A 14,293-nucleotide genomic window follows, 5' to 3' on the forward strand; every position below is an offset into this window, starting at 1 on the left:
CTTTTCATGGAGTGATGCGCATGTTTACAAGCATACAAGCTCGTGTTCACTAACACTGGAAGGACGAACGATTCTTAAAATCAAACTGTGTGTGTGTGTTTGTGTGTGCGTGTTCATTTTCTGGCCCTTTTTAATGTTTATATGAATCAATTGTCAAAACAATTAAGTAAGACTGAAAGTATGCTTAGTAATATCTTGATCAATCAACTTATGTATGCCGATGATCTGGTTATTTTTTTCTCAGAATAGTGCTGCTAAATGTGTGCTCTGATTATGGGATTAAATATGATGATGTGCAATATAATGCAAAGAAGATGGTCGCTATGTCAAACATTAACATAGGACCTTAATTTTCCAGATTTCTATCTGTCAGGGCAATGACTAAATGTATGCACTAAAACGAAATATTTGGGGCATATCATTAATGATGAAATGATGATGATTATGATTAGGACTGGGTATCGATTCAGATGTTCCGATTCGATTCGATTTAGATTCAATTTCGATTCAACTCAATGAATATAGATTTAATTCAAATAGCCTACTATATTTATTAAAAAGAACAGTTAACAAGTTTACAAGTGGGTAATTAAAAAGAAATTAAGAGCCACAAACCTGTATATTAAACTCTTTTTATTTTAGGTACACTTGGGTACATTAAAACAGAACCCATCTCTATATTTCAAATGCATACAGTTATGTTAAATACAAATCAATTTTGTTTTTATGGATATTTTGATACACTTATTCTAAAACATAAAAAGGATATTGGATGATTTTCAGCAATTTTCAGTAAAGGACAAGCATTTCTTGCGATTTAGCCGACCGTCATTCATTCAGTTTGTTTTTATGGAGGCTTTTTCCTCCAGGGGCGTCTGAGCTTTGATTCATGCCCCGATTATATTTCGTCACTATCTGTTATTTGCGTGCCTTCCTTAGATGCGATTGCCATTCGATTTTATCTTAACGACAAGCATATATGCGATACCGGGCAGGATCGACTGGAAACCCCCGGGGAAAAAAAATCGATTCTTGGCCTTGAGAATCGATTTTGAATTGACCACATTTTAAAAAACGATTAATCGAAAAATCGCTTTTTTTTTTGCACAGCCCTAATTATGATATGTATAGGCAGCACCGAATGTTATGCCCAAGCTAATAAATTGGTGAGAAAGTTTTACATGTGTTCAGGTCTAGTTATGAGGATTATATTGAAAAACCTGAGGTGGAGCAGTGCAAGTAATCCATTTTGTATGTCAAGAGTAAAAACTAATATGGCTTTAATGAGAAATTTTGATGTATAAATGTCAGCTGGATAATATAATTCACAGAATGTTATTATGTTGTCAAACCCTAGGCAAAGTGTGGCGCGATACCAGTCACATGAGAGAGTATTGGTGTAATTCTCTTTTTAATGTTTTGTATTGTCTGTAATTTTGTGTTAGTTGTTGTATGTTTTCTTTCTAATGGACCTTGAATCTGGAAATAAGGTTGAATTGATAATTTATTGGAATGAAAATGACTTATTTTCCTTGCGCTTGTAGTGCATTTTATTGTTGTTTAATCCTATGTGTGGTTTCAAGAGATATTTCTCTTCATCTGAGAATGTCTGTATTGTAAGATTTTTAACCTCACAGGATGTTGTGAAGCAGTAATTTTGGCCACACTTTAGTTTAGGGTCTGATTCTAACTATTAAATATGACTTTTACCCCAATAAACTCCTAATTACTGCTTATTAATAGTTAGTAAGGTATAGATTAAGGGATGTAGAATATGATCATGCAGAATAAGGCATTAAAATGTGCTTTATAAGTGCTAATAACCAGCCAATGTCCCATTAATATGCATGATAATAATCAACTAGCGAGAACTGAACCCTAAACTAAAGTGTTATCATAATTTTTCACAGCTCTGGCTTTGATAATCCGCTTGATAAGTTGTGATGTAAGGAACGCCGTTTCTGGGTTCAAGCCGTTTCACTTGAGAATGCCATCGACGGCCGTTTATGAGTGCTATATATTCATATTAAACATTTAAAAAAGTTAAACATTTTAAATACTTACAGTCACTACAATAGTCTCTGTGCTCACAGCGTCACAGATATTAATATTGTAACGATTTATAAAAGATGAATAACTGTCTGGCCATCTGGAATTTTGGTATGGAGATAAAGGTTATGATTTATTTTTTTTGTTGTAGTATTAGACCACATTATGTGTGTGTATATTAGCACCGTTTGTTGTTTTTCTTGTGGTTTGAGATCAGCTTGGTCAGACTTAACAACCGAATAACACTTGGATTTGTGCTGGTCAGACAAAGTCCAGGCGAAGTCTGGATAAAGTCTGAGCATTGAAACATATGCATCAATAAACCTTGCTCATTTTTATCATCACTTCTTCTGAGGATTACTGCCAATTCATGGCTTCCTCTGTCAATTTAGGCTGAGAGAAAACTTTTATTTAATACAGTTTGGGTTACCAGACCAGAGCTTGACATTAACACCCGCCCACCGGCCAAATGTGTGTGTATTTCTGCAGTGGTGTGTAACACAGCCCCTTTGGCGGGTTGAATTTTATATAATATATACAATACATTCTTTAAATTGAAGTCTTTTTAAAAGGGCATCTGAAATAATAAACTAAGTGCAATGTAGTATTGCCAAAAAAGTTGATTTTTCGATACGGAAATATCTGAAACGCTTTCAATACAAATTTTCCTCAGAATAGACACAGATACCAGCTGCTCTCTCTCTCTCTCTCTCTCTCTCTCTCTCTCTCTCTCTCTCTCTCTCTCTCTCTCTCTCTCTCTCTCTCTCTCTCTCTCTCTCTCTCTCTCTGCGAGTGACACACAAACCCTTTTGTTGCTGTTACAGGGCTTAATTTTCTTGTGGGATTGCGCGTATTACCCATAATTTTATAAATTCCTGCAGATTTTGATTAAAGCTGCCTCTCAGCTCTAAATTAAGTTCTTCAGTCAAACACACACAAAATAATGTCAAAATGCTGGTCGTGGCGAGTATTCACATAAACACAGTCGGTTTTAAGTGAATGTAAACAGTTGAGAAAGAAAACGCATGTGTAACAGTATAATGGATCCGTGCATCAGGTCTTAAAGTGACAACAGCCTAATAAACGTGCCGCCAAATTATGAGATAATATTAATAATATCTATATGGCAGTTTTTCAAAATTGTGGCCAATGAAAATGCTGAGTGGCTAAAACCACTAGCCACTACATCGATTTTTTAAAGTCGACATTTATGTGATGAAAGGGGGGGTCGGCCAAAAAGGTTATTTCTCCTACATAACAGCTTTTGTTTATCAGTTATTTTGTCTTTGGGTCGTTATATTTCTCTGATTTCTTCTCGTTCTGAATCAGATACAGATGAAGTAGCCCAGTAAAGATTACTCTGCATGATGTGCGAGCTATATGTGTGTGTTACAATGTATGCAGTATGCATTAGGTTAGAACGACGATTAACTGACGTGTATATAATAAGATGTTTAAAACCTGCATTCTCCCGATCAAATTGAGCATCCAGATGGCATAATCAAACATGTCTTGTGGAGAGCTCTCTGAGTTTGCATTTATTTGTCATTTTAATTGTTGAAAACGGAGTGTGCATGTCAGGAATGGCTTATCCTGTTGCGCCCTCTATAGGTCAGCGACTAGTCAGCGTCAAGCTAAAGCGTCATGGCAGAGAATTAAAGTCGACTAGTCTGTGCAACCCCTACTAGCCACAGTGACCGGTGAGCAAAAAGGGGAATGTCAAGCCCTGTACCAGAAAAAAATTGTCTGATTTTGGGTATCAGACAAAACTCAGATTCTAACCTAATTCATTAATGAAATAAAAAAGCAGTCAGGTGATTTACTCAGTAGATACTGGGGGTGGAATGGTTTTCGGTAAAAAAAACGTACGGTTCTCCACCCATGGTTTGGCACGCACTTGCATCTATAATATGGTTTCTTGAATATAACAACATGTAAAACAGACAGACAGAGTAAGGTTAATGTGTGTTTCTGTCAATGGATACACACTCTTGTATGCGAACGAGTGCCGTCTGCTCGAACATGAACGTCATTTCCGCCGCCATCACCAGGTGCTGATAGGGCGAGAGCGCAGGTGAGACCTGAACAGCACACGCTGCTATTGGTATTTAAACTAAACTCATTTAAGCCTTGCAAACATTCAAGAGCAAGATGCGAAAGAGAACTTGCACACGCTGAGAGGAGATGCGTGTGTGTGTGTGTGTGTGTGTGTGTGTGTGTGTGTGTGTGTGTGTGTGTGTGTGTGTGTGCTCATCTGAAGTGCGCACATGACGCATCGTTCTCTTTCAAGTCTTGCGCTTGAACGGATAAATTCACACAAAAAGTGTCAACATGCCCATCTTGGGGAGTAATCCTACCAAACATAGTAGGTTATGTCTTAAGTAAAGTGTAAACAGTCGAGAAAGACGTGTGTTCATGTGTAACAGTCAGTACGTTTACATGGACAACAATACTCCGATATTAATCTGATTAAGACCATACTCTGATTAACAAGCTTCCATGTAAACAGCTATTTATAATTACCTTAAATCAACTTCATGATAAAGTCATACTCGAAGTAAATGCAAATCGAATTAAGACATGTGGAGTGTGCCTATTTTAGTTGCATTATCGGAGAGCATCACAGACATGGACTATGGTTACATGGACAGCAGTAAACTAATTATTGAGCTTATTCTGAGTCAGTACGTTTACATGGACAACAATACTCCGATATTAATCTGATTAAGACCATACTCTGATTAAGAAACTACCATGTAAACAGCGATTTATAATTACCTTAATCCGGTTAAAGCCATACTCGAATTAAACAAAAATCGAATTAAGACATGTGGAGTATGCCTGTTTTAGTCGCATTATCTAAGTGCATTGTAGACATGTACACACCTTAATCTAACTATTAACGTCGTGAAGGAGTTTCCGCCGCGTTTTGTGACAGGTCACACACACACACACACACACACACACACACACACACACACACACACACACACACACACACACACACACACACACACACACACACACACACACACACACACACACACACACACACACACACACACACACACACACACACACACACACACACACACACACACACACACACACACACACACACACACACACACACCAGGCAAGTGCAGAGGGGAGGGCTTTGGGGGCTCGTATCAAAAGTATATAAAGTGCCCCTCTAAACAATCATCAATAATATTGTGACAAATAAAACAGAATTTGAATTATAATTAATATAACCGCACGTACAAAACAATGCGCTTAAATTCCCGTTTATCTTTTACGTACCTTTCAGTCTGAAATGTCGTTGCCATGACGTTGCTATGGTGCGTGACTGCGTGTCTTGCTCATAGACCGTAAAAACTCTGCTCACTCGGACACGGCCTCCTCTATATTTTTTTTTCTTTGTGTTGCAATAATGCTCATTTTAAAAGTAAAATACGATCATTTTGTATCTGTAATCCCAGATTCATATTTGTCTGCTTACAACAGCGGTCGGGAACCTCTAGGCTTGCGAGCCATATGCCATTCAGTGAACGCTTGTGGCTCGATAGCAGAAAAAAAACAATCCAAACAATCACGATTTTGAAACCTTTTCATCACATTTTCATCATTTATCAAAACTATTATTCGAAATGTAGGCTGTCAAGAAGGAGGCAAGATGGGCAGTGTCTCTTAAAAAAACCTGATAGACAATATTTAATATTACACAAAATAAAACTATATATATATATATAATATAATATCATAATATCATAAAAAAAGTATAAAAATCACTCGTTTTTATAAAGTCACACTGTCCAACAGCGACACCCGCAGGTAAAGTTACAGTGGGTTGCCTGAGCCCATTGATTTGAACACACCCACGAAAGTCGCGCTATGATTGGACGCCGGACAGCGTAGCGTGGCATGGGGACGTAATGACGTACCATTAATCAAACTATGTTCTGTAACATGTAAAACGGGAACATGAACGTAATATTCTAAAAGCAACTCATGTAAACACCTTAATCAGATTATTGCCTTATTCAGAGTAAGGTCAATAATTAGATTACTGCTGTCCATGTAAACGTAGTCATGGACAGCAGTATTCTAATTATTGACCTTATTCTGAATAAGACCATATTCTGATTAAGGTATTTACATGGACAGCAGTATTCTAATTATTGACCTTATTCTGAATAAGACCATATTCTGATTAAGGTATTTACATGGACAGCAGTATTCTAATTATTGACCTTATTCTGAATAAGACCATATTCTGATTAAGGTATTTACATGACAGCAGTATTCTAATTATTGACCTTATTCTGAATAAGACCATATTCTGATTAAGGTATTTACATGGACAGCAGTATTCTAATTATTGAGCTTATTCTGAATAAGACCATATTCTGATTAAGGTATTTACATGGACAGCAGTAATCTAATTATTGACCTTATTCTGAATAAGACCATATTCTGATTAAGGTATTTACATGGACAGCAGTATTCTAATTATTGACCTTATTCTGAATAAGACCATATTCTGATTAAGGTATTTACATGGACAGCAGTATTCTAATTATTGACCTTATTCTGAATAAGACCATATTCTGATTAAGGTATTTACATGGACAGCAGTATTCTAATTATTGACCTTATTCTGAATAAGACCATATTCTGATTAAGGTATTTACATGACAGCAGTATTCTAATTATTGACCTTATTCTGAATAAGACCATATTCTGATTAAGGTATTTACATGGACAGCAGTATTCTAATTATTGACCTTATTCTGAATAAGACCATATTCTGATTAAGGTATTTACATGGACAGCAGTATTCTAATTATTGACCTTATTCTGAATAAGACCATATTCTGATTAAGGTATTTACATGGACAGCAGTATTCTAATTATTGACCTTATTCTGAATAAGACCATATTCTGATTAAGGTATTTACATGACAGCAGTATTCTAATTATTGACCTTATTCTGAATAAGACCATATTCTGATTAAGGTATTTACATGGACAGCAGTAAACTAATTATTGAGCTTATTCTGAATAAGACCATATTCTGATTAAGGTATTTACATGGACAGCAGTAAACTAATTATTGAGCTTATTCTGAATAAGACCATATTCTGATTAAGGTATTTACATGGACAGCAGTAAACTAATTATTGACCTTATTCTGAATAAGACCATATTCTGATTAAGGTATTTACATGGACAGCAGTATTCTAATTATTGACCTTATTCTGAATAAGACCATATTCTGATTAAGGTATTTACATGAACAGCAGTAATCTAATTATTGACCTTATTCTGAATAAGACCATATTCTGATTAAGGTATTTACATGGACAGCAGTAAACTAATTATTGAGCTTATTCTGAATAAGACCATATTCTGATTAAGGTATTTACATGGACAGCAGTAAACTAATTATTGACCTTATTCTGAATAAGACCATATTCTGATTAAGGTATTTACATGGACAGCAGTATTCTAATTATTGACCTTATTCTGAATAAGACCATATTCTGATTAAGGTATTTACATGAACAGCAGTAATCTAATTATTGACCTTATTCTGAATAAGACCATATTCTGATTAAGGTATTTACATGGACAGCAGTAAACTAATTATTGAGCTTATTCTGAATAAGACCATATTCTGATTAAGGTATTTACATGGACAGCAGTAAACTAATTATTGACCTTATTCTGAATAAGACCATATTCTGATTAAGGTATTTACATGGACAGCAGTATTCTAATTATTGAGCTTATTCTGAATAAGACCATATTCTGATTAAGGTATTTACATGGACAGCAGTAAACTAATTATTGACCTTATTCTGAATAAGACCATATTCTGATTAAGGTATTTACATGGACAGCAGTATTCTAATTATTGAGCTTATTCTGAATAAGACCATATTCTGATTAAGGTATTTACATGGACAGCAGTATTCTAATTATTGACCTTATTCTGAATAAGACCATATTCTGATTAAGGTGTTCACATGGACAGCAGTATTCTAATTATTGAGCTTATTCTGAATAAGACCATATTCTGATTAAGGTATTTACATGGACAGCAGTAAACTAATTATTGACCTTATTCTGAATAAGACCATATTCTGATTAAGGTATTTACATGGACAGCAGTAATCTAATTATTGACCTTATTCTGAATAAGACCATATTCTGATTAAAGGGGCTATATGCGTTTTTCTGAAATTTAAACTCGCGACTGACACCTGTGGCTAAAAAACAGAACTGCTCTTATTTTCTGCTCGCTCTCGCAGCGGTGGTGACGTCACATCCGCAGACAGCGCGGGATAAAAACGACCCACCAGAAAATAGGAAAAATAGGATACAGGCTTATAGGTGCACCCACTGTGAGCGGACAAGGTGTCAGTATGCTCATCAGGAGATGTTTGAGTCATAAATGGTAAAATAAAAAGGCTATCGTTACATTTATTTTGGGGAAAAAGTTGCATATAGCCCCTTTGAGGTGTTCACATGGACAGCAGTATTCTAATTATTGACCTTATTCTGAATAAGACCATATTCTGATTAAGGTATTTACATGGACAGCAGTAAACTAATTATTGAGCTTATTCTGAATAAGACCATATTCTGATTAAGGTATTTACATGAACAGCAGTAATCTAATTATTGACCTTATTCTGAATAAGACCATATTCTGATTAAGGTATTTACATGGACAGCAGTAATCTAATTATTGACCTTATTCTGAATAAGACCATATTCTGATTAAGGTATTTACATGGACAGCAGTAATCTAATTATTGACCTTATTCTGAATAAGACCATATTCTGATTAAGGTATTTACATGGACAGCAGTAATCTAATTATTGACCTTATTCTGAATAAGACCATATTCTGATTAAGGTATTTACATGAACAGCAGTAATCTAATTATTGACCTTATTCTGAATAAGACCATATTCTGATTAAGGTATTTACATGGACAGCAGTAAACTAATTATTGAGCTTATTCTGAATAAGACCATATTCTGATTAAGGTATTTACATGGACAGCAGTAAACTAATTATTGACCTTATTCTGAATAAGACCATATTCTGATTAAGGTATTTACATGGACAGCAGTAATCTAATTATTGACCTTATTCTGAATAAGACCATATTCTGATTAAGGTATTTACATGGACAGCAGTAAACTAATTATTGAGCTTATTCTGAATAAGACCATATTCTGATTAAGGTATTTACATGGACAGCAGTAATCTAATTATTGACCTTATTCTGAATAAGACCATATTCTGATTAAGGTATTTACATGGACAGCAGTAAACTAATTATTGAGCTTATTCTGAATAAGACCATATTCTGATTAAGACCATATTCTGATTAAGGTATTTACATGGACAGCAGTAGTCTAGTTATTGACCTTATTCTGAATAAGACCATATTCTGATTAAGGTATTTACATGGACAGCAGTAATCTAGTTATTGACCTTATTCTGAATAAGACCGTATTCTGATTAAGGTATTTACATGGACAGCAGTAATCTAATTATTGACCTTATTCTGAATAAGACCATATTCTGATTAAGGTATTTACATGGACAGCAGTAATCTAATTATTGACCTTATTCTGAATAAGACCATATTCTGATTAAGGTATTTACATGGACAGCAGTAAACTAATTATTGACCTTATTCTGAATAAGACCATATTCTGATTAAGGTATTTACATGGACAGCAGTAATCTAATTATTGACCTTATTCTGAATAAGACCATATTCTGATTAAGGTATTTACATGGACAGCAGTAATCTAATTATTGACCTTATTCTGAATAAGACCATATTCTGATTAAGGTATTTACATGGACAGCAGTAATCTAATTATTGACCTTATTCTGAATAAGACCATATTCTGATTAAGGTATTTACATGGACAGCAGTAAACTAATTATTGACCTTATTCTGAATAAGACCATATTCTGATTAAGGTATTTACATAGACAGCAGTAATCTTGAAGAAATCCTAGTTTGATTATTTGTTCTTATTTTGCTGTTATTATTTATCAGAACTTAACTGAACTTCCAGTCTTTCTCAAAGTTATATTTATGAAGCTTACCACCTCTAAATATACTGGTATATTTGATTTTTTTGTTTTGTTTTTGTTATTGTGTTTTCATCCAAAGGACTTTATGTTTCACATCTTAAGTTTGTATTTTTATTTATCAAAATTTGAATATATTTGTATGTTCCTCTGTTCTGTTGTGACAATAAAACAAACAAGTTTATTTTTAAACTGCATTATCATATTTTAGAGATTCATGAATAACTACAAATAACTAATGTTAAGGGAAAGTTTTTTTACAAGTTTCTGTTTATATATATATATATATATATAGGCAGATATATCGGAATATCGGATTTTTAAATCACCAAATATTTGTATCGTATCAGCCTTAAAAATCCTTTATGGGTCGGGCTCTACTCTTGACTGAAATCTGTATTTAATTTATGCAGTGAGGATTATAATATGCACAGTTATTTGATTACTTTCTGTATCTGTTAAGCACGGTTTTTTGTATATGCATCTTTTGCTCTATTATATGTATTTGTGCTGTTGCTTGCAATTTGATTATTTGTTCTTATTTGGTGTATTTTTATCGGACAAATGTCCTAATTTATAGCACATACCGAACCAAGACCCTAAAACCAGTCATTTAAACCCCTAGTAGATACTCAGTAATTAGTCATAAAAGTCAGGACTGGAGATTAAAAGCCCATTAATATTATCGATATTATGAATTAGTTTGATAATTGATGAATTTAACAACATGGCCAGTTATTCTCCCGTTGCTTGGAAACAATCTGCACAGTATGAAGAGCTGCAGAAATCAATGTGACGACTTTAAAGGATTAGTTCACTTTTAAATAAACTTTTGCTGATAATTTTCTCACCCCCATATCATCCAAGATGTCCATGACTTTCTTACTGCAGTCGAAAAGAAATTAAGGTTTTTGATGAAAACAGTCCAGGGTTTTTCTCCATATAATGGACTTCAATGGGCTCCAAACGGTTCAAGGTCCAAATGACAGTTTCAGTGCAGCTTCAAAGGGCTTTAAACGACACCAGATGATGAATAAGGGTCTTATCTAGCCAAACCATCAGCTTCTGCGAGAAACCGAGCAGTATTTATGCTATTATTTTACCTCTTATCAGACGAACGTGATCGTCTCTGAGCTCCGCCATAACTTCCGCTGAGTGAGGTCAAAATACGAGCGTGATCATCTCTGAGCTACGCCGTAACTTCCGCTGAGTGAGGTCAAATACGAGCGTGGTCATAGATATATCGATCATAGATGCCTCATTCTATTGATCCGTGCAGGCACTAATGAGGTATCTACGTATTTATCTATGACCAGGCTCGTATTTTGACCTCACTCTCCGGAAGTTATGGCGGAGCTCAGAGATGATCACGCTCGTCTGATAAGAGGTAAAATAATAGCATAAATACTGCTGGGTTTCTCGCAGAAGCTGATGGTTTGGCTTGATAAGACCCTTATTCATCATCTGGTGTCGTTTAAAGCCCTTTGAAGCTGCACTGAAACTCTCATTTGGACCTTGAACCGTTTGGAGCCCATTGAAGTCCATTATATGGAGAACAATCCTGGAATGTTTTCATCAAAAAACGTAATTTATTTTCGGCTGCAGAAAGAAAGACATGGACATCTTGGATGACATGGGGGTGATTAAATTATCAGTAAAAGTTTATTTAAAAGTGAACTAATCCTTTAAGCCACCAATGAGCAATACTTACGATTCCAGTACACCGGATAGCACTCTTTGCCTCTCACATCCACTTCATAGAGTCCTCCTCGGACACACACTGCTTCTATAGCGAGGTCCGATCTCTCCTCGCTGGGCGCGGGATGGTCCGGCGCCGCTTCACCTCCATCCTCCTCTCCATCCCGGCTCAAGCCCCTTCCCGGGTTCAGCTCACAGAACCTGCGATACATGATTTCTATCCTGAGAGAGTCGTGGCCCATAAAGGGCTTCCATGTCTTTTTGTCCTCTTTGTAGAACCACCGGACTTCCTCCGGTCCCAGCTCGGTGACCACCTCGAACCGGCGTCTGGAGGAGCCGGGCCGCTTCCGAATGTTGCGATTCTTCTCCTGGTAGTCCGGGACAGGGGTTGTGCAGTAATTGGTATCGCTGGTGTGGAGGAAGCTGACCACGGAAGACGTGCTTAGGTCCAGGTGGCTTCTGGGAAGGATGTCCGTCATTCCGTCCTGTGCTGAAGGGTGTCTGTCCTCATCCATCCCTCTCCCAATGGACCCATCATACAGGCTGATGAAGTCACCGCTCCAGTCTCTATTGCCAAAAGACAGTTTATTGCCAGGATTGTTAATAAAGCGTGTCTTCTTAGTGAGACTGCTCATAACTTGCTTGTGGAGCTGGCCTCTGAGATGTCATTTAACCAGGGTCATGGCCTCATATCGCTATTATTTAACAGCTAAACTACACACAATGTTAGGTTTTCCCGCGGGTTGTCTCAAAGTTCTTTCCGTAACGTCAATAGAACGTCCGTTCAACGTTATCCGGGCTTTAATAATGCTCTCAGCATGTTAATACGTCACACATAGAACGTTCAAATGTAACGTTTGCAGGACGAGCAAATAGAACGTTCACACAAACTAGACGTTTTTTTAGAAGAAAAAAAAAAAAAACATATGACGCTTTCAGAATTTTTAAAAAAAGCGACCGTTAGCAAAACGATTTTTCAGTTAGCTGGCTACCTGGCAATATGACGTCACACCACAATAATAAAAAGTAAACTTACCCCGCTTAAACGCACATTAAACGACTCTATGTCATGCTATTTAGCGGTGTTAAAAACAAGATAAAGAAGAAGAAGAGGAACCGGTCTGACAGACGGCACTGATTCCTGCCTGAGATCTCCACTACCGGATTGTGCTCGTGCAAACCTGCCGTCCACCGGAGCGCGTCATTTCACCGAATCACGCTCTTCCGCTCTGTAGTGTTTATCCATAAATGAGTCCGTGTCACAAATAGAAACATAAGTCCGTGCACTATTCCAGCCAGTCTGAGGGCGGTAGGGAAATACACTGACCTGCCTGGCTCACTGACAAGTGCGGGATGTGCGACCTTACGTCACAGCCGACGTGGTGCGTAAGCGGGCACGTATGAGCGCGTCCCGCTGTTGTTACTGGGCAACCGGGGGGGGCTGTTTACCTGCCAGAGCGCGCACGTACTCGTGAACGCGCTCGAGGCTACACGTGTTCTGTGGATTGTTTTGAATTAAGGAATTTGGTTGAATGCAATCTAATCTATGTTATTTTCTGTATTAAAGATTAAAGAACTGCTAATGTGGGAGTTAATGTTATTTGTGTTAAATGTATTTAATTAATTCGATTTTTAATTAAAGGAACACTCCACTTTTTTTGAAAATAGGCTCATTTTACAAGTCCCCTAGAGTTAAATAGTTGAGTTTTACCGTTTTTGAATCAGCCGATCTTTGTATCTGGCGGTAGCACTTTTAGCATAGCTTAGCATACATCATTTTTTGAATGAGATGCTAATAGACTGATCTGAATCAATGATGTATGCTAAGCTATGCTAAAAGTGCTACCGCCAGATTCAAAGGTCGGCTGATTCAAAAACGGTAAAACTCAACTATTTAACTCTAGGGGACTTGTAAAATGAGCCTATTTTCAAAAAAAGTGGAGTGTTCCTTTAAATATAGTTTGAACCTTAAACCTTAATACCAACAAGCATCTACCAAAATGCGTTACACAATCCCATAAGTGACTATACAGATCATGATAGTTTCAATGATCAGTTTTACCAGATATTGAGTGAATTTATTATTAGCTCAAACTTTGATTTGACACATTTCTCCAAATGAATAGTTGCTCTCAAAACAATTAACATAGCAAAGTAAACACAATCTGTTGGTAAAACTAAATTCTTAGTTCATTAGAAATGCACTATTACACTACTATATTATATATAGTATATTATATATATTTTATTATAAAGCTGTTTTTTCAGTATTCAAAATGGTATAAAAGTGCAAATATGTTAAGAGGGACACACACACACTCTTTGAAATCTAGAAAAGTTTAATATAATATCTGTACAATAAAAAATAAATACCTAGCGTATATTAAAAAAGTCAAGCAGCACACATAATCTCTT

The 14,293-nt window shown here is 36.1% G+C and overlaps 1 protein-coding gene across 4 annotated transcripts in view; it reads right to left on the reverse strand.

Moving 5' to 3' along the window:
• Positions 1 to 13,068, reverse strand: part of ddhd1a (DDHD domain containing 1a) — a 59,432-nt gene extending 46,364 nt beyond the window's left edge. For 2 of the 4 annotated variants that reach the window (XM_079833461.1, XM_079833460.1), the window contains exon 1: positions 11,892 to 12,616. In XM_079833461.1, coding sequence (XP_079689587.1) covers positions 11,892 to 12,513 — 622 coding nt within the window. In that variant the 5' untranslated portion in view covers positions 12,514 to 12,616. Of the gene's footprint in view, positions 1 to 11,891; positions 12,617 to 12,914 lie in introns of those variants that run through there. The other 2 variants (XM_079833463.1, XM_079833462.1) reach the window with 2 other exon arrangements.
• Positions 13,069 to 14,293: the final 1,225 nt, after the last annotated feature.

This window comes from Gobio gobio, assembly GCF_949357685.1.
Source record: "Gobio gobio genome assembly, chromosome: 13".
NCBI lineage: Eukaryota > Metazoa > Chordata > Actinopteri > Cypriniformes > Gobionidae > Gobio > Gobio gobio.